This window comes from Lissotriton vulgaris, chromosome 11, assembly GCF_964263255.1.
Source record: "Lissotriton vulgaris chromosome 11, aLisVul1.2, whole genome shotgun sequence".
In the NCBI taxonomy this organism is placed as follows: domain Eukaryota; kingdom Metazoa; phylum Chordata; class Amphibia; order Caudata; family Salamandridae; genus Lissotriton; species Lissotriton vulgaris.
In genome coordinates, this window is record NC_141699.1 from 510425197 (window position 1) to 510450772 (window position 25576).

A 25576-nucleotide genomic window follows, 5' to 3' on the forward strand; every position below is an offset into this window, starting at 1 on the left:
TCGGTGGCGAATAGATCTAACCAAGGCTCTCCCCACTGCTGAAAGAGACCTTGCGCCACGTCCGAGTTCAGACGCCATTCGTGATCCATCATGCACCGGTGGCTGAGTTCGTCTGCCCTGGCGTTCAGAGAACCTGCCAGGTGTTGAACCATCAGAGTCACGCCCTGATGTTCCAGCCATTGCCAGAGGCGCAGAGCCTCCTGGCAGAGGGTCCACGACCCCACCCCGCCCTGTTTGTTGCAGTACCACATGGCGGTGGTGTTGTCCGTGAACACCTGCACTACACTCCCTCGGACAGACGGGAGGAATGCCTTCAGTGCTAGACGAATCGCCCGCAGCTCCAAAAGGTTAATATGGAGCCGGGACTCCGCCGGAGACCAGAGGCCTCTGATCTCCGCCTCTCCCATGTGGCCTCCCCAGCCCTGGAGGGACGCGTCCGTCACAACTACGTGCTCCGGTTGGGGAAGGGAGAGGGATCTGCCGTTGACCCAATCGCGGTCCGTGAGCCACCACCGCAGCTGTCTTGCAGTGCCCTCTGAGATCAGGACATGGTCGGACAGGTTGCCCTGATGCTGGGCCCACTGAAACTTCAGGTCCCACTGCAGAGCCCGCATCCGCCACCGTGCGTGATGCACCAGAAGGATGCAGGAGGCCATCAGCCCCAGAGTCAACCTGACCGAAACCCGGGATAAAGGCCGGAAGATAGGAATCAGGGCCTGTATATCCCGAACTCGCTGTTCGGGCGGGTAAACCCGAAACTGCGCCGAGTCGAGAACCGCTCCGATGAAAAGGAGCTTGTGAGAGGGACACAGGTGTGACTTCGGCACATTGATGGAGAACCCCAGCTGGTGCAGGAGATCCGCCGTAGTCTGGAGGTGGCTGACGACTGTCTGGGGCGAGCCCGCCTTCAACAATCAGTCGTCGAGGTAGGGGGAAGACTGAGACCCCCAACCTGCGCAGATGAGCTGCGACCACTGCCATCACCTTCGTGAACACCCGTGGGGCGCTGGTAAGGCCGAAGGGGAGCACGGTAAACTGAAAGTGCTCATGGCCTACCGTGAACCGCAGGTAACGCCGGTGGGCCGGCAGGACGGGGATGTGGAAATACGCATCCTGCAAGTCCAACGCCACCATCCAGTCTCCTGGGTCTAGGGCAGCTAAGACCTGAGCCAGAGTCAGCATTTTGAACTTCTCATTCCGGAGGAAGCCGTTGACGTTCCTCAGATCCAAGATAGGGCGTAGTCCCCCTTTGCCCTTCTTGGGTACCAGAAAGTAGTGAGAGTAGCAACCACGTCCTACTTCTGGCCCAGGAACGCGCTCGATGGCCCCCTTGGCCAAGAGGGCCAAAACTTCCTCCTGCAGGAGCCGCAAGTGATCCCCCGATACGCGATGGTGTTGCGGTGGCATGGCTTGAGGAGTCGTCTCGAAGGGGAGGGAGTAGCCCCTCCGGACGATCTGCAGCACCCACCTGTCCGAATTGACAGTGCGCCAGTGAGAGTGGTGATGGCGAACCCTGCCTCCCACTGGCGTCACCTGGGCCAAAAAGCACGGACTAGGAGGGCTTAGAGGCGGATGCTGCGGGGGAAGGTGTGGACTGACCTCGCCTGTGTCCCCGACCGCCTCCACGGCGGTTTCCACAGCCACCGCCACGCTGGACGACAGTCTGCGGCGAGTGGCTGGCGGCACGTGTGGGGACGCCCCTTCCTTGGCCACGAAAGGAGCGAAAGGCACCTGTTTGCTGGCGCGGGGCCGAGAGGTCCAAGGACTTGGCCGTAGCCCTGGAGTCCTTAAAGCGCTCAAGCGCGTGGTCTGCCTTGTCGCCAAAGAGGCGACGGCCATCGAACGGCATGTCCATCAGAGTGTTCTGGACACCTGCCGAGAAATTGGCGGATCTCAGCCAGGCGTGGCGTCTCACCGCCACTGTCGTAGCCATCGCTCTGCCTAGCGAGTCGGTGGTATCCAGCCCACACCTGATCGAATACTTGGCTGCATCTCGGCCCTCCACAAGGGCTTGGCCGGGTTTGGCCCGTACCACCAACGGGCACTCTGGCAGCACCTCCGCCACCGTCTCCCACAGAGAGTGGGTGTAGCGGCCCAAGAGGCATGCAGTGTTGGAAGACCGCAGTCCTAAACTAAGGGAGGAGAATATCTTCTTACCAAAATTCTCATGCCTCTTGGATTCCCTGTCCGGCGGGGCCGTCGGGAATGGGGTCTGGGAATTAGAGGCCTGGATGACCAGACTCTCGGGGGTGGGGTGGGAGGACAGGAAACATGGGTCGCCCGGAGCCGGGCGGTGGCATCTGACCACGTTCCTATCTACGGGCGAACCCGTAGCGGGCCTGGACCAAGTGCCCAAAAGAACGTCGGTCAAGGCCTCATTAAAGGTCAGCAGAGGCTCAGCCGAGCATGACTGCGGTTTAAGGACCTCTGTGAGGAGGTTAGTCCTCACGGCCGCGACGGGGAGCTCAAGGCCCAAAGCCTTGGCAGCCCTCGTCAACACCACACCATAGGTAGCCCCCTCCTCCGAAGCCACGGTAGGAGAGACAAATCCAGTGTCCGGAGAGGTGTCCAGGCCACTGGCCTCCCCCAAGGTCTCCTGCCCAGTCCTCATGAGACTGACACTCCTTGGCCAGAGGGTCCTCAGACCCCTCCCAATCCTCCTCATCACCCATCTCCTGAGACTCAGGGTTGTAATTGAATGAGGCCGGTTCATAGAAGTGGAAATCTCCAAGCGGCGTCGAGAGCGGCGCCCATCGGCGCCGCTCTGTTGTCGGAACCTAAGCAAAGGAGGTATCGGGGGCGGCGCCGCCCGAGGACGGCGCCGGAGGTGACACCAGACGGACCGACGCCGGGGGGGTCGTAAGGTCCACCGGTGAAGATCCAGAGCCTGAGGAAGGCCCAGCGGCGTCCCGCGGCGCCGGGCCCAAAGGTGCCGGCGCCGCTGTTCCCTGCGGCGCCGGGCCCGAAGGCGCCGGCGGGGCCGAAGCACCCGACAGCGTCGGGGTCGAAGCCCCCGACCCGCTAGGGCCCCCAGACGGGTCCGCTGGGCCCGAAGGCGCCGCGGAGCCCGTCGGAGGAGAAAGGGACCTCATGGCCATGAGGAAGCGCTCAATCTCCTCCGGCGTCGCGTTCAGCCCAGGGACCGGAGGGTATGGGGCGGGACGAGACGCCCGCGACTCCAGAGGAGCCGCATGGGCGGTGTCACCCGAACCCCCGGCCGCATCGCGCGAGCGTCGGGGGGGAGTCAGAAGAGCGATGATGCCTCTTCGACTTCTTGTGTTTCTTACCGGACGACTTGGACCCGGAGGAGTGGTGCCGACTCCCGGAGCTTTGACGGGTCCGTCCCCGCGACCTGTCCCTCGACCTCCCGTGGGACCGGGACCGGGATCTTACTCGGCACGGGGCCGACTGCCGGAGTTCGAGCCGCCTGAGGGACCGCTCCTGCCTGGCTTTCCTCGAAAGGGCCCGACAGTCGGGGCAGGCCTCGTCGTCGTGGTCGACGCCTAGACACGTCAGGCACAGGCGGTGAGGATCCGTGACCGACATGGTGCGGTCGCAATTGTCACAATGCTTGAAACCAGGCATCCCTACGGCACCGATCGGAGTCGCAAGACTTCGAAAAGGATCAAAAATGATCTCAAAAAAGTTAGTCAAAAATTGACTGGGTTACTGCTTTTTCCAGATCTGCGCTGGCTGGCGCGGAAAAAAGAAGAACTGACGTCAGTCAGCACGCGGAGGCGGCGTCTAAGTACTCCGACGACGTCATCACGGCGCCGACGACGCTGACGACGGACGTGGAGCTGCAGACGACACCTACCGACGCGCAAGGGTACTGCTACGCAAAAGTTTCCGGATCCAGTCTGACGTCTGGGGATATTCTAAGGTAAGGAATCTATCACTAACGTGTCTCTTTCAGATAAGCCTATTTACGAATCAGAAGCCAGCATTTACGGAGGACAATGACAAAAGCCAATGACAAATGTGGACGGAAGGTGGATGGGGCTTAAAGTCCATACTCCAATACAGCATTGCTCACAGAGCATCACATGCGCTGCCCAGGCTCAACAAAAAAAGGACCTGTTCATTCCTATTGATCACTATAAGGCATCCACCCACCACCACGCTCATGCTGCTTAACTCTTGACAAAGACAGTAGCCTTCCACCACTATGAGGGTGGCTCTTTGGGCACCCTTGCTGGTCCAAAAGGTCACAATTCTGGAGATAGACCTGTGTCATGGTGTACACTCATGGTCCGCGTTCGGCCAAGAAAACTAAAATCAGCATTAGGGAACCAGACATCAGTACTGTTGGGGCACTCATGGCAGGGGTGCACGTCCATCACCATGCAAAGCATGTTTCCATCCCAACAGAGCAGCTCGAAACCCTGTGGCCAAAGTCACCCCACTGTGTTACAGGACTGAAGGGTGGCTCCAGGAAGACCCCGACACAGACTCAGCATCCTTGAGCATCTTTAGCATCCTGCATCCCATGCACCAGGACCACTCAATTGATTCCTATGGCAGTTCATCCATTGAGCTGGAATTTGACTGGAGAATGCTTTAACTGAGAGTTAACTTTTTAACTAGAACTGGAGTCTGACTCGCTGTGAGGCCCAAAGATGATGGTGGCAGCAACAAAGTGAATGAGGTATCTGACAGGTGTGCCCAGGATGGAAGATTGCCCAAAGGTAAAGAGCCAAATATGTTGAGGGGAATGACAAAGGTAAGTGCTGCTATCCTACGAGAGGGCTCTCAGGATGAGAAAAATGGGTACTCAATGATGGGAAACCTTGCTTTTGTATATAGGTCCAGAAGTGGAGAGAGATGGGCTTCGGACCCTGGATGGTGAAATGGCAGAGTCTTGCCTACACATGGGCAGCATTTGTTGATTGTTTTGGTCTGACCCCAGAGGAGGACGAACAAAGAATCAGGCACTATAGAAATGGCTAGACTTCACTGATGCTTCAGTTAAGGCAGTGGATGGCTGGATGAAGGTAATAAAGTAGACATTTATGAAGGGTTTTACAATTTGCTAATTGTCAGACAGAGAAGTTACACCAGCATCTGGTTGATTTAAAGTTATACCTGGTTTTTGGCTGGACTTCGAGACCTCGACCCCTGAAGCCAAATTTGACCCACTGTGTTCCGGGACTGAAAGGGTAACCCAGGAAGACCCCTGACACTGGCTTAGTATCCTCAGCATCCTTGAGAATCTTCAGCATCCCTTGCAGGACCACTTCATTGATTCCTATGGCAGTTCACCCATAGACCCTGGAACTAGACTGAAGTCTGCTTTAATTTGAGGTAACTGTACAACTCGACCGTATTGGTCCTTGTGGCTGGAATCCCCTATGGATTTGGCTGCCTAAAGAGTCGCCCATTATAGCCATTTTCAAGTGACATATTGTGGCTAACCTTAAACCGCAAGTCACAGTATATTACAATGATTAATTGTGCCAAGTGAAAAGCTGTGATTTTTTAAAAATTTATTTTTATTTATATCTCTGGTGACAAGTGGATTTTTGTCATTGAGGTGTATTTAAAGATAAAAATACACGCTATTTTTATAAATTGATGTTGTATTGTTATTGTGCTGCGTTTTCCTTTCATTCAACCATTTTGATACATCGAATTGCTTTACACTTATTCCTTTGAGAAAGCCTGATTGCTCTGAGCATCAGCTCCTTAGGAATGAGCTAAGGTTTCACAAACCAACCCGACTGGACCTGATACAGGTCTTTGACTTTATTACACGGTGAGTTCACGCCATATAATATAGAGCTTTCAATCACAATGGCAGTCTGGTGGTTTCAAGACTTGTATTATAGCAATAGGGATCCTCTACTGAAAGGGTTTTCAGACAAGATACTTTATTGGATGCTTTAGTAACTTAAGTTTACATATATTAGATCATCCCTTAAAGAAACCTTTCAGTAGACTTGGAGTTTTGCATTATATACCTATGCAGAAGGTGAAACTTGTGATCAAGTTGTGAACGCTATTCTCTTGCCCACAGAGTTTATTTGGTACAGCCTATAACCATGTATATAGATACAATGGTGAGAGGCATGTTGGCAATGTTGTCAGATTCTAGATAGATGGTAGCAAAGACCCTGACCTTCACCAAAGGTGGGCGTGTGATCATAATTTTAAACATGGATCCAACAAACCCAACGTATGATTAGCATCACATTGAGCCCTGAAGGTGGTTTTCAACGCAAATCACTGGGTGGCACTACTGGTGGACTCTGCTGAAGACAGGACATTTTCAGTCAAGAACAAGCAATGGAAAAAAGCAAAAGTTCTGTGTTTATATTAGTGTTCAGTAACTGTGTAGCCGCTCGCACTAGTAAGAGCAGTGGGGCGGGGTGGGAGGTGGCGGTAGTTGACAAACGACGGATTAAGTAATATTAAATAAATAAATAAAACCACTTACCTTGCGCTCGCTGAGTAGGCGATGCGACGAGCCAAAGGTAAGTGGTTTTATTTATTTAATAATAATCCCGTCCTGCGTCAACTTCCACCACCTCCAGCCCCATCCCGCCACTCTTACCTGTGCGAGACACTAATGATAGCGGGCTAGCTGCGCATGTTGCCCCCAAATGTACTATAAGGGTAATCCCCATATTAACTGGCATGCAACAATATAGAAGAGAGGAATGGGGTCTCTTTCTTGAAAAGACTGTACTAACAGAAGATGTATCCCAAACAAGAGTCATGAAAGGGAGTCAATTTGTAATTAAAGTGGTGCCCCTAAAAGGCATACCCAGCAAAATGCAACATAATAGATACTTTTGAGAGGGTCAGTCAGTATTTTTTGCAGAATCTATAAAAATGAAAAAAAAACTATCTGTGCATATGCCGTTTGTGAGCAAAAAGCTGTACACTCAATATGTTATTATGACAAGAAAGTAAAACAAATGAATCTGTAAGGGTGATTATTAATTAACAGCCTCCCAGTATCAAGTTATGGTATCCAAAGGTCAAGCACTTTCTGAACAAAAAGACACTTACGGTACTATGTCAGTCCATACATGAAAACACACACACTTGCTATAATCCAACAAAATACTCTAATCCAATCATAACAGTCAATGGAAAGATAAATAAAACAAAATAATCTACAAACTGTCATGGCCTTGAAGGGCAGTAATCCAAGCAATGGCATTCTATGAAGAGCACATGGAAGACAGAGGCTGACCCAAAGCTCTTTGTAATATTAAAGTTATTACATCATCCAACAGCTTAAACTGTCTATTGCCAGACCCAAAAATAAAAGCCTCCCTCAAGCCCCTTTCAAAAAATTATTTACAAATCATACAATCCTCTGACCATGACTAGGCACATAGTGTAGATTATCAAAATGTTTTTCATGTCAAGGGGTTCTACCGTGTCTGGAAAGTTCCTAGGATTCTTGGAAAGTCAGGGAATATTAACACCTTTAGCAAGAGGTTTATTTTGATCATCCATCTACACAGGAAGTGACCATTGGATTTCCCCATCATCCATCTGCAGAGGAAGTGACATTCCCCTCCCAGGACATGCTTAATGGCGGATGATCCGTTGGCACACAAAAGGCAAGCTCATCTGTGCCTGTCTAAGCCTGGATCATCCCCAGCGCCAGGAACCCTCTCTGCCGCTACCCTGCTAGGAACCTCCATGCCCTCAATGCCTGCCGCCAATCCCCCACGCTGCTGCCTTCCCAAAACACACAAGGGGTTGCACTAGAGGTCCTCTTTTATGGGTTCACAGGAGGGATATTTTTTACAAGGACTGAAGTCGGAGGGGGTCACACCGGGGTCTACTCTTAGGGCTCAGGTCACAGGTTGTATTTACAAGGGCTGGAGACAGGGAAAGACCATGCCAACCCCAACTCAAAAGTACCCATTGAAGACCTTGGAACCCTGGGCCTCACCCAATAAGTAAAGGGACCTACCCACATCACCAGACACTTCCTGGACCATATTTTCACAACCTTTGACAACATCTGAACCCATAACAGTCTCCTGGAGAAACCACCCCCTCATCAAATTCAGCATCCCCATCCCAGTCCACCACATATGCACCACTGCCAGACAAGCCTGCTGACACTGGAACCCACCAATGTGAACACGACAGCCTCACTAAAGACATCAAGAATTTCGACAATTGGATGGCCTCCTGCACCAACTCCCTACACGCCCTCAAACAAAGCAAAACAACAAGCTGTAGACTTCAGACCAGTCAGACTGATGGCATGCCACCACAAGCAACTGGAGTGCAAATGGAGAATGAGACAGATCTATGCAGACAAGAGCCTGTTCAAATCCACCCAGAGACGCAACCAACAAACGAGCTAGACTACCAAAGGCTCTGCTCTGGTGGACTGCATAGATGGCAGCCTCAAGAGAAGCAAAGAAATCATCACTGTGAAGGATTTTATCTCACCAGCAGCTGCCTCCAACTCAAAACCTCATTTGAGGACCTCTGCAACAATCTCTCTCAATTCTTCAGCAACTAAATCACTGCCATTTACAGCAATGTCAACCTGCAACCGGACCCACAGACCTTGTAAAATGCCTCCCCGTCTTATCCAAAGAACCAATGCTAACTACTTGGTCTGCTAACACTCCTGTTGAATCATCTGCCACAATGAAGTCCATCCACTCGGGGACCCCACTAGACCCTTTACCCCATCAGGCATACTCTAGGCGACTGCAACCCATCAGCATGATGCCTTCCCCTCTTCCAGGACCTGCACAAACATTTGGAACCATGTAACATCCTACCTTTGCTGAGGAAAGCATCCACAGACCCATCAACGATTGCCAACTATAGACCAATCTCCCCGCTACCATTCCCAGCCAAGGTCTTTGAGAAAATCCTCAACAGATGCCTTACAGAGTACCTCAATAATCACCAACTCCTCAACACCACTCAGTTTGTTTTCAGATCCAACCACAGTATGGAAACTGTCCTCATCACTGCCACAGACTACATCAGCATGACTCTGGATGAAGGACACAGAAGCCCTCAACCTACTGGGCCCCCCTTCAACATTTGACATGATCTCCTATCTCATCTTCATCCACCGCCCACACAATAGCCAGTGATGCAACAAAACATTCATGGTAGGGGCTTCCGACTCCAGACAGTCAGGACCTCACAATGCCACCTGTGCCCTGGGCTGGAGAGGGTGCCCCCTAGAACCTGGGGACCTCTCTGCATCATAGGGGCTATGATTACGCCCCTGACAATACCAGAATCCAAGGACATGCACGACAATGGATATGCTCCTTCCTGGCTGAAAGGACCCAGAAAGTCAGCCTGGCACAAAACACCTAGGACCTTCCGATCTCATCCGCGGAATGGTCCATGTATCCTCCCTGAGCCCAACCCTCTTCAAGGCATACATTATTCCTGTAGTCAGAATCATCCGTTCTCATGACAACATCCTCTCCTACTCTGACAGTAAGCCACTCATTTTCTCCTTCATTGTCAAGACTCCCAGTAGCCATATCAAGTTCAATGCCCGCAAGACTAAAATTTCCCACTGAATGAAGACCATCTGCCCGGAGCTGAACATCAATAAGACCAAAATCGGAATCTTCGGGAACAGCACTTCAGTGTGGGACTCCACCTAATGGCAAACAAAGCTAAAACTGGCACCCACCCGAACCAAGAACCTTGAGATTGTCATTGATCGCAAACTCAACATGACTGCCCAAGTGAATGCCATCACTGCCTCATGCTTCCATACCCTGAAGATGCCGAGAAAGATTTTCAAAGGACTCTCAATCAGCATCCGTAAAACTGTCATGCAGGCCCTTGTCAAAAACAGGCTGGACTATGGAACACCTAAGCCGATCTAAACAAAAAACTCACACGAAGGCTGCAGACCATTCAGAACTTTAAGATGGAAATCACTCTCAAACTCCTACGCCACACTAACATCACACTTAAGGAGCTCTACTGGCTCCCTGTCCGAACCCCTTTCAGAGGCCACGTGGCACAAAAAAGAAGCAACTGGGCCTAACAGGATAGCGTGGTCCGAGCAGTCCAAGGCTCCATAGGAGGGAAGGGGGGTTGATAAAGGAGACTAAGCACAGGCTCCCAACTCAGAAAGTGCACAGCAGCAGCAATAACTCATTGCCCAGCCAGGTACCCACTGTTCTGAAAAAAGATAAGTATTGTATTTCGATCACTATACACACAAAGGAAAAATACAACATCCACAATAATTACACAGTCCTCCTCGGAGGTCGAGGCTCTAATGTTTCAGTGGTGATTCAGTGTCTGACTCACCCCTAGTATTCGCAATTATAGTTATTCCTGATTTACCATTGGTAACATCCAGTGTATGACCCATTAATAGTCCAAATATCAAGTCAACTCTGACTCTAACAAAGTCAATAGTGTTCTAGCGCTATTGTGCTAAATTAGCAGAAAGTTCCCCTGAGGCCGAAAGGCCCAAAACCAGTTTTACCCACACCAGCAGGTGTGAAGAGTTCAGAGTTCGAGTGTACCCTGGGCTCTCGCAGCAGCCCAGTTCATGCAAGTCAGCTGCATGCAGCCCAGGTGGCTGCAGTCTTTTACTTGCAGTCACGCACCGGACTTTTTCTGTGACTCCTCCTACCAAATAAGTGTTGGTCTCCCAGTGGGTGTTGGTTTACACAATCCTATCTTGGGTCCCTTGGTGGGTGATGGTGCGCAAATGCTCCCACAGTGTCCTCACTTCCCTGGAAGAGGAGCAGAACAGGTTGCAGTCCTTGGGTCGCCTGGTGACCCCCTCGGACATACGCCCTACTCTTTATGATTCTTTTATCAGCCCCATCTCTTTGCTGAGATGTGCCTAGCCCCTTTCCTTGTGAATGCTCACCGACTCAAAAGAGCACCCTTTGAAGTGTACTGGAAAAATATCACTCTCCCCTCCCCAGTGTGTGCCCCACTCAGCTTACAGAAATGCAGCAATACACAAATCTGTCTAGAAGAAGCTTTCTACCTCCTCTTCATGCTTCACCATATATGTCTGGGTCTCGCCAAATGGAAACCAGGGCCCTACACGTATTGTACCATCCACATGCACATGTACACCCAGTACATGTATAAAACATACACGCACTACACAGTACTGTATCCAACATGTACTGTATCACTCATAGGCACACATATAACAAGCACATACATTTAACATGAACGCACTACCCAGAACCGTATCTTTTAGGAACTGTACTACTTACCGGCACACATACACCCAGGGCATGCAATTGTCATACACCACTGCACCTTTCAACTATTGTACCTTTCACAGGTACACATACACCCAGCACGTGCATTTATCATGCACATGCTGTACAGCACTACATTATTCTGCTACTGTACTACTTATAGGCAGATATGCATCCAGCACATGCATTTATTGTGCAGGCACTGCTCAGTACTGCATCCCTGTATTGTATTTCAAGCACACATGCCCTGTGCAGATACACCACTTCTGTGCTGCGCAGCATTTCACACCAAACTGATGTATACCAATGGTGAGTTAAGCATACAGCAGCAGAACTTTAAAAGTGAGTGACCCTGTAGGTGTCACTCCAGTGACAAAGGCTACAAAGGGTTTACTCCTACTGATCGCTGCACAGTATGCTGCCACCAATGTGCTTGTACTATTCAACTCCTTTCAATCACTATGAGGGTGGCACTTCAGTCGATCAGTACTGCGAGGGACACAGTATGGAAGGCAGCTGACACATCAAGAAGGATCAGAGCAGTTACTACACTGGCTCAATCCAAATTCCTGCTTCATGCAGTTGAGCAATCACCACTAGGCCTGTCTATCATAATGCAACAGTCAACACAGATGGGGATCAGAGGATCCACAAGTAAGATACTATCACTCGGTTTGTCCAGGAGCGACAGACTGCCAACTCTGCAAATGTTTAGATAGCAGAGGGCATACAAAGGGCCACTCAGGAGTGACATATGCACAAAGTCTGCAGGCATGGTTAAGCCACCAGTAAACATCAGATTGATTACACCCCAAAGCAGCAGAGGTGCAGTGATTATACAGTCTTAGTATTAACCCTGGGCAAAGCACTACGCTAGCGTAGTTTGCGCTACTTCGCACTACGCAAATTGCACGTAGCACAGTGCAAACACGGGTAGTGGAGAGGTAATTTTTTGCTGGCTCGCGGTCCTCAACATCAAGTTGGCGACCGTGAGCTACCAAAATGACATTCTGGTGAGACTTTTTCATCATTCACAATCAGCAACATCAAGCTTTCGATTGCCAGCGCTGACAATAAACCTCCCAGGGAGATTCTCAGCGCAGGGAGGTCAGGTTTCTCATTGCACGTGGTCGCGTATGCTTGTGACCGCTCTCGATGAGGAAATACCAGTCCGCGTTGAGAAAGCTGGCGCTCGAGTAGATATCTACTCGCGCGGCAGAAAACGACTGCTTGAACTGTAAAAGATGCGATTTGCACGGGTTGCACAGTGCGGACAAGCATCCGGCACCGTGCAGTCAGTGCGAACAGCATTTTGCACAGTGCACTTTGCGTAGCGCTACTACGCCCAGGGTTACTTAGTATAAGCCCTGCGAGGTCAGTTCAGGAACAGGATAGTGGGATGGGCATGGTGCAATCAGAAGTGTTAAATGGACTGAGAGGTGCACCCAGGAGAATGGCTACCTAAAACCTTTGGAGTGGGTGAGGAGACATTTGAAGAGAAGGAACGTATTTGGATTGCCTTCTACTCCGGGAAGCGGGGTTTGTGGGTCAAGTAAAGATGCAGGAGTGAGAAAATGTAAGAGACAGAACCCCTGCCCTATCTGCCCCAAACATGCTTCAACAGACATAACCACAGGAATTCACCCATAACACCTTGTCAATTCAACTGGAATCCCCGACTGGACATCCCAAGAGGAGAGGTGAAGAAACATGTCATGGAGAGAGAGAAGTTCAAGCAGTCTGGGAGAGGAGCCACAGGGTATAAGCCTCAAACAATTTGCAAGCTGCAAAAAAAAAAAAGAAAGTGGCAAAGTAGTCCATGGTGTTTTTTTTTCACAATGAAAGCAGTCTCTCCTGCTCCACCTTGTGCTACATGCTACTTCCAGGATGTAACTGCCTGAGAAGTGATGGATGTAGGATGCTCCTAATTCAACTACCAATCAGAATCCCAAATCGTCCATGGCGGGAATTGCCTTCCTTACGTATAGCCATGATATTTCTTTGCCTACCTTTTATTCAAAGTAAAGGATTATAAAGTCTTCGATCATTATTGTATTTTTAGAGATTTTCATTTGTGTGTGGGGTGGGGGTTCATGTACTACTCCATCAAAAAAACCTACGAGAAGTCCTAGCAGAATTGCAGTATCAAACTAATAGTTATAAAACGTATCTTTTACTTCCTTAAGGAGGACACAGAGACAAGACAACCTCAGGCAAAACTAATTTTTTTACCGTAGTTCCCACCGTTGGGGTTAATGCAATATTAGAAATTAATACGTTCTGTGGTGTATCTAGCATCTCAAACAGTAATTTAACTTTATATTTGTTTACAATGAATTTATCTACAATTTTCTTTGACCGCAGTTTTTTCAAGCAATACTCCCTTGCTACACAATGCTCAATTAACTAAGATTGCTTCCGGTATAGATAGTCTGGCCTTTAATCCTCTTCTCACGCCTTTCAAAATCATCCCTGAAGCAAGCATTGAAATATTCACTAATTCGCAAATTGTTAAAAAAGGATAATAGGTTTTCTCAATACATACCTATTGCCTTCATATTTGCTTTTAAAAAACATCTGGCACATGGTTATTAGCTGGTGGGAGATATACGTTAAGAGCTATAACAGACAACTAGAAGAGGACAAGACTACAGCTTGAGCACACTGCAAAGACATTTTCTTTTATGCGGAATATTTATTAAAGATAGCAAAGCTAACCAACGTGTACCTAAAATTGTTTGAAAATGGTCTGGTTGTAAAGGAAAGGCATTTAGTTGGGAAGATGTCTAGATGCCATTGTACAGCAATGATTGGTGAAGTTTGCACTTCTCAAATAACCTAATTTTTGGTATTCCCTTAGGCATTGTGAGAAATGAAGCCCAATAATGGACATATGCATTACATTTTTTTCCCTATGCATATAGATCACACTCATGCAAGCTTCTTTCCAGTGCACATTGGGGCAAAACTTTAGCATTTGCTTCTAACTACTGAGGATCATTTGAGTGATGGTTCCACTAAGCACTATGGTGGGAACCCTGCACATATCGCAGGCAACAAATGTAGAAATAAAAGATTTCAAGCAATAATGTTTACAAGATCTCAGCGCCATCTGGTGGACGCCAGAAAGCTTGGTTTCTGATCCCAATGTCTAGAATACTATTAATTTAACACAAAAAAGTCAAGCGTGACCAAAGTAGTACTTTATTCACAATTTACAAATGGAAAGCATGTAACGGCACTTAAGAGTTGTTTGCTTCACAGAATGAATAGCCTTAGCCCTTACAAACAGCGAAAAGCGTTCAACTTTTGAACTGGCAACACCAGCTTAGTGCTGCTTTCCCTTTTGCATCTGTGATTAGAGAACCAATGGGTTTTCCATGACGTCGAAGCACCAGTGGAATAAAAGTATTTCCATATTCATCCTTAAATAAATGTCAATAAATAAAAAAATATTGCATTTCTATCGGCCTGTTGGGAGTGGATTTGGAATGTCGCACAGTCTTAGTCAAGAGTTGTTATAATGCCACAGCATGCAACTCTGTTGGTTTTAGCATTTTCTTAGCAGCAATAACTGTGTTCTTCATTAGCATAGCCACTGTCATGGGTCCAACGCCGCCGGGAACTGGAGTGATATAACCAGCTTTTTTCTTCACACCTACAAAAGAATAATTTGAAATCATAAGTGGGCTTTAACAGCTACACTTCACCTCTGCTTACTTTCACTATTTAATAGACAAAAAAAGATGAAACTTGCTTGGAGAAGACAGGCTCATGGGAACATCATTGATATTTTAAAACACAAACCAACCAACACACCTTCGTCAAGTGTTGTTGTAATCTCCATAAATAGTCAAAACATTCTTAAAATAGCACATGCCAATACAGTCACAGACCAAAAGTTCACGAGAGGAAGTAGACATATTTAGAGCTCCAGGGAGGTAAACGACTGAATAGAGCTCATCACTTTTCTTTAATTCCACTGATGCCTACCCTTCGTGTAGGTTCTTCATGTTTTAGTCTGTTACTGTGAATTTCACAAAGGGTTTTTCAAAACTGACTAATGTGAGGGTATCATAATACAATCAGGGCGAAGTGAACCCACACTTGTTATGGCTCCACAGAATCTTCAATAAAAAAAGTTTGTTTATTTTTGGTTTGTTTTTTAAATGTGACGTATTGCAGGGTCTGTTTGTGGAGAATTTAACACATTTTCCAGCATCCCGTTTGGAAAAGCGTTTTTTTTAAACTTAAAATGTCGAAGTACCTGGTAACTTTCCAGCTCACAAAAATGTATAAAGGTTATGCAAGATCAGCGTTTACCAGTAATTAGGTCACAGATGCTATATATTATGATTACGCAAATGCATAGATTGTGTGTCACTTCAGAACAGGACTGCTGATATATTCCTGCATTACATAAAGGTTATTCCTGGAATATTTTGAGCATTCTGGAGTCCCCATGAATAAAGACAGCAATTAATCAGCAGTATATAAATAAATACATAGAAAAATATTGAACTGCACGGAGTGATTCCAAGAACTACTGACGCTGGGGCTATAATTACCTAGGCAGAATGTAATACAGCCTTCTCGATCAAAAGAGCATGTGAACACGAGAAATGGATATCACACCATTATGGACTCCCCTTGAATCATTCTCAACCACCTCAGTGGGATTGGTTGTGCTCTTTCAAATGCAAGAACAAAGTTTCTTAACCCCTTGTAGAAGCTGGAAGAAATTTGATTTGGGGCGGGTGACTACCCAGCACAAGGAATAATCACTACCAGCGTTACTAGTAAAGTGTGAGCTTGCCTGCGCACCAGGCGTGCAACACCCATTGGACTCACCGGGCTTCAGCCCCTCACCCCCCCCCCCCCCCCCGTGTGTGGCAGCCCGGGCTCAGACGGCTCCCGGGCACACACACAGCCGCATCCCAGCACTTCACAGGTCTGTAAAAGACTGTGTACATGTTAAAGAGGCTTTGTTGATGTTTCACCCCTTCTAAGAGCCCCTGCAGCGCCACTCTACCTACTGCTTAATGTTTCAGCCCCCCCCCCCCCGAAATATATTCTCAGCCAACACCCCCCCCCCCCCCCCCCCGAAATGTGGCTCTAGTTGCGCACCATAAATTCCCCGGAGCACGTAGTCGTGATTGTCAAGCGCGCACAATTCACACGTGATGCAAGATACTTTTTGCAGCTGCTGCTTGTGAAACGCGAGCAGCGCAAAAAGTACTTGTAATTTGGCCTTTGTAATAGCCTGGGGAGCAGCGGCAAAGAAACTCGAGTGGCGGAGCAGATCACATGGAAGAGGAGAGCAGCAGTTTAGCAATCCTCTTCCGTGCTACTGGGGCTGCAGAAGGTCCCAAGTTGCTGCATTAGCTTTGGAGATAGCAGAGGTGGCCACACGACTACAGCAGCAATGAGGTTTCCCTACAAGTCTGTGCTCTGGACATTATTCATGCTTACGAGCAGACGGTTGTGCTATAGGGATGGTTTCTGTTGTACTTGGCCCACCTATTCCACCCTTAATGTGAGAATTTAAAATAAAGTAATTTCTATTAAAAAAGTGAAAACATAAATAAAGTACATATAGTACCAGGTTGTAAGTGGTTTTCACAGCAATTTTCTCAAGATGAATGTCTGATATTGATGTGCCTGCTTTATGCCATATCCACCGTGCCCAGGTGTTTCTTTTCCCATAGTAGTATTGTCCCAGGAACCTAGTGTGATTTCAGTATCTCACGTTTCTAGCGTAATGTTTCCGTTTGAAAAATGGCTTTTGGCGTTCCAGTATGATGCTGTATCGCCTCTGTGTATTTTCATAGTTTGGTGTAATTTCTTATGGTGTCAAAGTCTGTCATCCTCATTTTGAAGTGCTATCATTGTACTACAAATCAATTCAAATGCAATTGTTTGAGAAATAACCAATTTTTAATTAGAAACGGTATTGGTCATATGTTTGGCATACCAGTTGCTGTATAATTTCATGAGGGATTATCTAATGGATCAGATCTGGCTTAGTCCTCCCTATGAATTTCCTAGCTCCTCCAGCTTTACCACTCATGCAGAATGAAAGTCAGGGAAAAGATGCATCAGAGAAGGTATAACACACAATGCAAGTTTCTAAACATGCTTAGTGTAGCAAGTGCTACTAAAACACATGAGCATAAGCTTATTTGGCTTAAACTGGAATCATAGGTAGTATTGCATGATTGCTTAGTTTCTTGGCACACAACTTTGGCTAAAGTGCACAGAGACTTTACAATGCCACAGACAGAGCAAACAAAAGAATGTGAAGGAACATGGATTACAACCCTCGTTAGGGTGAACCCTAAAGTGTCAATCAACACAAGCCTTACCTAATCCATAAAACATCAATATACTGGACCAGTTATCAGAGACTGATATATAATGATCTGAGCTCAACCATTGGGGAGATATGGCATCGAGGAGACAGGCTAAACTTAGGGCAATGTGTAAAGTATGTATGCAGTACTAAAACAGTAATACAGTCAATTCAATTCAATTCAAGAATCTTTATTCAGTGATTAAAAACACCATAAAAGCACACATACATATACATAGATAAAAAAGCATTAAATATTAATCGAGATCCTTGTACATAGATAATACAATAAAAATACCAACATACAGGGCCGTGAATTTAAAATAGAGAGTCCCAAGTCTTTCATTCCTCTCCCCTCGTCATCCTTAGTCGGACCGCAACCTTAATAAAATTCATAACACAGCACAAGGTTAGCGGGTCAGAACCTTTTGCAAAAAGACTAGTGCGTCCCTGGCGTGTTCCTGTTGGGCTTTTTTTAAGATATTTACTAGGAATCTGCGCCTGGGCATAGAAAAATAGGGACAAAGCAAGATAAAATGAAGGGAATCCTGCGGAGACCGGTTGTCGCAGCCGCAGGGACCCTTTTGCTCAATTGATGTGGTGAAACCTGCTGGTGAAGCCAACATAAAGGGAAGTAAGTTCAGTCTATAACGACACATAAGAAATCTATCCTGTGTATTATGCACAAGATACAGATAGGGCTCCATACCCTCCACACTCTTCACCAGATTATAAGCCCTCACAGACTTTTTCTCTCCTTCAGCCTCAGCTCGACATTGGGTTTTCCGCTCTAGGAAAATTTCCCCTACTTGTTTCTTGTGCTGTGCTGAGATGGTTGTGGGGTTCCTGAAGAGGTTTCCAAACCCTAGATCCTCAAGGGTGTTTCTCACATATTTAAGCCAGGGGATGCGCATGCAGTGAGTCCTACCTAAGCAGTACAATAGAATTTCTCTGCTTAAGTGCGCATCTGGGTTTACCCAGATTTTTAGCCAGGCCACAATTGGCCTAAGTTTTAACAAATCGTCCAGGTATGGCCTCCCTAGCTCCATGTGAGCTATGAATCCAGCAGTACTGGGTGGTGCCCTCAGGATAGATTTCAGGTATCTGTTTTCTTCCTGTTCAATTCTAGTGGTGTTCACAAAGCCCCAAACTTCTGCCCCGTAGCTTACTTTGGAGCATGTTATGGAGCCGTACAGGTTCATCACCTGTTCCGGACTCCATCTGCCCAGCCTCCTGCCATATCCAGCTATTGCCCCATTAGAGGCAATCAGTTTACTACAACGTTCTGCCACCAAGGAGTTAAATTGAAGAGCACCATCAAAGGTTACTCCAAGATATGATTTGTATAGGTTGACAGATAAGTCCAGGTTACTCATGAACTTAACGAACCCATCTATCAGGATTTGTAGGCTTCGGGGTGTGCATGCAAGCAAGACCGCGTCGTCTGCATAAAGCAGGACAGGTATATGTCGCGTCCCAACCCTTGGGGAGTCTGCCTTTAAACCCAAAAGAAACTGCTCCAGATTATTAATGTAAAGGGAGAACAAAAAAGGGGCAAGAATACAATCTTGTCTGACTCCACTTTTACATGGGAAAGAGTCAGACAATCCACCCTCCCTGTTAAATCTAACCTTGGCCGTAGTGTCGCTATGCAGCTCTCTCAATATGGTGATTAGACCACTCTCAATCCCCATGCCTGACATCATGTCCCACAACTTCCCTCTGTTGACGTGATCGAATGCTGCTGCCAGGTCCATGAATCACATATAAATGGGTTCATCACTGGCCAGAGTATATTTGGCAGTCAGCATATATAGGTTCAGGCTTGGTCACTAGTGGACCTCCCTGACCTGAACCCATATTGAGTGTCCGAGAAGATGTTATTCTCTTTGGTCCACTCGGACAGTCTGTTCAGAATTGCCCTTCCCAGAAGTTTAGCCGAAACGTCAATCAGGGAAATAGGCCGATAGCACTTAGGGTCGTCCTTGTTGCCCTTTTTGAAGATTGGCACAATGATCGCTTTAGACCATGATGGATGGAGACCGCAGGTGATAGCAGTGTTTAAGACCCTAGTCATCAGGGGGGCCCATAATTCTATATTACTAAGAAACAGGTCAGGGGGAATTCCATCCGGACACGGGGCTTTGTTCTTAGTTAGACTCTCCATCCCTGCCGTAATCTCCTTAAGAGTAAATACTACCGGGGGAACCTGACTTGGGGTTACTGATGGCTCTACATGGGTGCCCGGTTCATGATTATACAAACTCCTAAAGTGGGTAACCCACTGCTCCGGGAGGATGTTAGCCCCTATCTCCGGAGAATCATTTTCTTGAAAGGTCGGTTTATTAATGATTCTCCAAAACCCCGCTAGGTCCTTTCTTTCCCCTGCCTCTCTCAGATCTGCCCATGCTTCTGCCTGCAGGGTGAGTTTCCTCCTTTTGGTCTCTTTTTTATATTTTTCTCTGCACGCCCTAATTTTATGTGGATCCCGTGGTTTTGACTTAAGAGAGCATTTCAGTTCCCTCAGTGCCTTAGAACAATCTTTATCAAACCACCGGGGATTTACCGGGTTACGTGTGGGCACACTGGACCTTAGTAGTCCATCGATCAGGTTAGCAATATGGTTGAACGCTTCTAGTAACCTTGGTCCCTGGACTTCCAGATCCAAACAGTCATTTATGGCCAACAAACCCTTATCGCTCAAGTTTTTATAAAACTTTACCCCATCTATTTTGGACCATTTCAGTCTCCTGCCTTGATCGGTGACCCTCTCCTCAATTAAACGATGGACATTGGATCCAATACCCGCCCTATACAAGAGCGTTAAGACAAGCGGGTTATGGTCACTGAAGCTGTTCCAGTCTATCCCTACACGGATTACTTTGTTAACCAGGGATCTCGAAACCAGGGCAGTAATACAGTCAAAATGCAAAGCAATAAAAATGCAAAACCGAATTAGAAAACTAAAGTAAGATTTAACAAACAAAACTCCAAAATGGCAAAAAGACAATAAGGGTAACCGAAGAGACAAACTTTTAGAGTTTTAAGTAGGACTAGCACCAATAAGCACAAATTGCCAATTATAGTTAATTGTTGCGGTAGACTGGGACCTAGGTACAATTTGAGGCCACAAAAGAAGGTCCCACAACAAATCAACTCGAAAAGAACCCAAGTGTAGTTCACATATTCCTCTAAATACCAGGTCTCGCTTGAAGTTTGTACCATGTAAACAAACAAATATTAAGAAAAATATAAACCATAGAAAATGTGTTTTCCATTGTTTTATATTTTTCTTAATATTTGTTTATGTTTACATGGTACAAACTTCAAGCGAGACCTGGTATTTAGAGGAATATGTGAACTACACTTGGGTTCTTTTCGAGTTGATTTGTTGTGGGACCTTCTTTTGTTCCTCCTAAATTAGACTCCTTGTCCCCTATTTAATTATAGAGGAGGCCTCCCTTCCTTTTTTTCATTTAAGTGCATACAATTTGAGGCCAGCCACGAATAAGCGCACTAATATATGAAACCAGGGAACCCGTAAAGGTAGCGTAGGACCTCGGGTAATTATCAATTTTAAAGCTAACAAAGGCCCTAAGCTTTAGAATACTTGAAGAAATATTAAGCACAGGCTTTGAATAAGAACTGTGTGTCTTTAGCATCCAGTGTCCAGCCAGACAAGGAGGTGCTTATTTCAAGGAATTAGTGAATATATACAGATTTAGGAAGTGGAGCAAGCCACAAATTAATAACTGGGCACAAGCATGTACCAAGTCAAGGAGAAAAAACAATACACGGGGAAGAAAGAAATAACAGGCAAACAGGTTGGAGAAAGAGGTGGCTTACAGTAAAGTAAAATCTTACGTAAGCTCTAACCAACAGTGAATGGTGTCCCCGCTAGGCGCCGCCTCACTTGCTCAGTTGCACTGTCACCGCTACTGAGCCTGCGCGGAGTCCGCCCTTTCGCCGGCTCTCTCTCACACTGCCGCGCTGCGAGACCTGCGCAGAGTCCAGCGCTTACTTACTCCTGCGCCCAATCCCGCAATATCTTCGCCGTCACTCGCCTCGCTTCAGCGGCTTCTCAGAGGCGCAGGGCGTCGTACCTCGCTCCGGTTTGCTCTACTGAAATGCCGGTAGGTTGAGTCCACGAGGGGAAATGAAGGGAGCAAGTTCCCAGATAGTAGCTAGGACAATGGGGGAGGGGGGTCAAAGGGCTCAAGGGGCCAATCGCCACAGCCTGGCCGATTCCCACAGAAAGTGAAGTCTGATGGGAGGGTTTGGTCAGGGGCCAGAGGGAGAACGTCTTCCTGAAGTGGTTGTCTATCACTCAGACAAACTAACTGCTTCCAGTGCGTCCTCCTCCTCACACCACTGCCTCTCTCCTCCAACTCCCCGTACTGCACAAAATGGCGTCCTGACCTCTGCCCTTATATAGCCTGTCCACACAGGGTCCAGTAGGGTCCAGAAGGTTCTGGAAGGCCTAATATTAACCTATGGGGCATTCTAGGGAACTGACAGTTGTGGCAGTTAGTAGCCACCATTTTGTTGAACTAAGTGAATTCCTGTCATGAAAGGCACCTAGGCCTGAGGTGAAAAATCATGAGGGCAAAAGAACATCTATCCCCCAGGCCAACACCATAAAAATCTAGTGGACCCAAAAAGATATAAGGGGTATGAGGGGCAAAAAGGGGACAAAATAAATAATGAATAGGAGGGGCTACGCAAAAGGCCAGACAGGTCTAACACTCGTCATAAGCATGGAAGGGGCTAAAAGTATGTCCTCTTTATCCCCTCAAAAAAAATCAACAAACTTACTAATCAATCTTCTCCCTCTCATGGCCACTCTTTCAGTCAATGTACAGACATATATAGTCTTGAGACCCAAACCAGCATCTCCCCTAAACGGTATCATTATGGACAGAAGACCTGGTTTGAGAGCAACCAGACTATTAGAAGTTACAATGGCCTCTGCAGTTGACAGGCATTAGTATTTCTTTGGCCCTGCTAATTTACAACATTGGTGTTTAACCCTTGAAGATGGACAAATTAGTGCTCTGCTTTTAAAAATCTACAGGTAGGACGCTGGCTGGCTCCTCAACAGCCCCAAACCATCTATTTACACATTTACACCACTCCGTGATGATTAAACTGAGCATTTCAAAAGTCATCCTGACCTTGTCAACAGAAAAATAAGCAGTAACCAAGTGAAGTCGTGTTGGCATCAGCAGCGAGACACTCTGTTGACTTTGCTCCCCGTTTCATTAGGGGTGCTCAGCCCAAACGAATATCCTGATAGGGAATCTATTTCCTTCAGTCCGAAAGGTTTTAACCGAATTAAAAAGTAATTTTGTGTCTGGCAAAAGCTCTTGCCACCCTTTCAAGTTATATAATGAAGGTGATCCAGTTACCCATGCACACTAGCGTTAGCCACCGTTTCAACATTTTCAAGGATCCAAAGCAATGTAATCTGAATCCTTAGTTCAAGTGTCAAAGATGGCTTGGAATTTAAAGCATTTCATAGTCCCAGACACAGTCATCCACTCTGGCATGCAGACCAGTCTTTTGAGGGTGGCAACATGCTTGTTCTAAACAATGTTAGGTATAAAAACACGACCAGAAAAAGATCATTGTGGTAGTCAAATGCAGTACTTCTCGGACAGCTCTTAAATTAAAAAGTTACAAAATCTTTCTAGAATCTGGTTGCAGGAGAACTGAAAGAAACAGTAAGTGACCCTGAGGACTTACTGCTGGCACTGGTAACTTTATCCAGGCAAACGTGCTGAGCCTGGAATCCAGCATATGCTCCACTCTTGTAAAAATGATCATATTGAGATTAAAGTTGTTCAGGAACTCTAGCTGCTTTTTCAGGGCACTGCACAAATCAGGGGAATATTATTCTATGAGAATTACTAGCGTCATTGTTGAATGCGTATCTGGCAAATTCTAGGCAGCAAAAGAAAAACCGCTTTTTAAAGTGCTCAAAATACCCCCATGACAAAATTTACCTTCAAAGTCTACATCCCCAACCAACTTTGGTTTTCCAGTGATCGGATCCTGCACACGATTAATTCCAACATCAATCACGACAGCGCCTTCCTTAATCATTTCAGCTGTGATGAGATTTGGGATACCTTTACAAAGAAAATTATTGTTACAACATAGAAGCATTTTTATAAGTGGCTTATTTTCAAAGAAGCTCCACATCACATTCAAGTTTCTAAGAACAAGGCATCAAATAAACATTAACAACAAAATGTGTACACCTCTGGTGTTGAAAATGTAAACAATAAAATCTACTTGTCCTAGTAATAAACTCCAAGTCAATTCTCTCACTACACTGAGGATCAGGACTGATGATCAAACTTGAAGATGGTCATAGAAGTAAAGTTTATGCTTTAAACAGAAAGCAATGCCAGGATGTCATAATCTAGAGGCTAAATCAATCAGCACAAGCTAAGTGAGTTCAGGTATACTGAAGCGGTGTGAAATGCATGGTCTAAGACAAAACAGATTCTTCCGTTGATACTCAATGTTCCCAATAGCCTAACTGGTTGAAACCACCATGGTTTACATAGAGAGTGAGCATAGGAAAAGAGAATTGGAGGGCCTGTCACAAATGTGGCAGCAAGCTTTCTGATGCTTTAAAACTGGCTGCACTGTGGCAGATGGACTCTGGTGAACATTTATGACCTCAGAGCAAGATTACGTTTCCTGTCTCCAAATGAGATAAGGGAACCATAGAATTTTTAACCGGGCATTTGGTTCCACATTTACCAATCTCCAAATGAGGGTTTAATTATTTTGGATGATTCAGACACCTTAAAGACCTACTGTGTTAACATGCAGTGAGCCTTGCCCTGAGTAACTGGAAAGACAGAAATGTACCAGCAAGCTCAAAGTAAGAAAGTCCATAGACAGTAGGCAGGTAAATCAGCTAAGGAACAGTGCGCAAAGCAGACCCAGATGAATCAACAAGTGCTCTCCTACAACAGTTAGACGGGCCAACCCCAGCGCCCAGCAGCAACTGTTAAGAGCGAAAGGCTGCCAATTCAGCCGCTCAGAGGTGGAGACATGCAGAGTTGGCGACTGCTACTGTAGGGTAACACTGAAAGTGCAGAGAGTCAGCAGTCCCTCCAAGCTAAGAAAAGATTTCAGGTTAACAATTAGGTTAAGGGTAATGTGAGCTTCACTGCCCATGTAACAGAAACTGGCATTGCTGTCTAATGAAATAGCAATACCATAAGAAAGCTGCTTTTGTTTAGAGTTTTGATATAGTAGAAACTCTAGAAAACATCCTTTATTGGAAATTTAATATTCAAACATTATTTCTCTACACAATTTACCATTACTACATAATTAATTGAGATGCCATCATAAGCAATAATCTTATACCTGCCGCTGCTACTACAATGTCCGCATTCTTCGTGAGTTGTGTGAGCTGTTCTTTGGGAGTATAGCGGTGTGAGATAGTTACTGTTGCATCACCTACAAAATAAAAGCTACTGTAAGTGGCATGCCAAAAATTGATGCACCTGCTGTTCATCAACAATACATATATTACAAACCTCCTGGACGTTCATGCCCGCCATCTGTATGCAGCAACATTGCAATGGGCATGCCAACATTCTTGGATCTGCCGGCCACAACTACATTTTTCCCCATGGTGGGAATTCCTAAAATGTGGAAAAAATTGCATAAAGACTTTAGCTGAAGGGGTCAGCAGCTGAAATGGGGCAATTTGTCTTACAGTACTTACACAGAATCCAAAGCAAATAACTAGAAAATGTCTGAGCAAGAAAATTATTCTATAACAATATTTGAAAATAAAGAAATACATATAGGAACAAAATAATCAGATGTTCACAAATAGGAGAAAGTGGGTGAAGTGTAATCAACAAGCAAGTCAGAGATGGGAGGGGGAATATCTTAGTAGAAAAAAAACACCTCTGTCTACTTAGGGACTTGAATGTTAGCACATTAGCAAAAGGAGCTTTTGTGGTCAGGCATTGGAAAATGG

General features: G+C 46.5%; 1 protein-coding gene across 1 annotated transcript in view; it reads right to left on the reverse strand.

The window, feature by feature from the left end:
* Positions 1-14395: 14395 nt before the first annotated feature.
* The window catches only part of MTHFD2 (methylenetetrahydrofolate dehydrogenase (NADP+ dependent) 2, methenyltetrahydrofolate cyclohydrolase), a 34090-nt gene continuing 22909 nt past the window's right edge, over positions 14396-25576 (reverse strand). Inside the window, exons 5-8 of the mRNA XM_086943574.1 lie at positions 25125-25232; positions 24952-25044; positions 23565-23690; positions 14396-14865 (exon numbers count right to left, since the gene is read on the reverse strand). Of these exons, the coding sequence (XP_086799700.1) occupies positions 14726-14865; positions 23565-23690; positions 24952-25044; positions 25125-25232 (467 nt within the window). The 3' untranslated portion in view covers positions 14396-14725. The remainder of the gene's footprint in view (positions 14866-23564; positions 23691-24951; positions 25045-25124; positions 25233-25576) is intronic.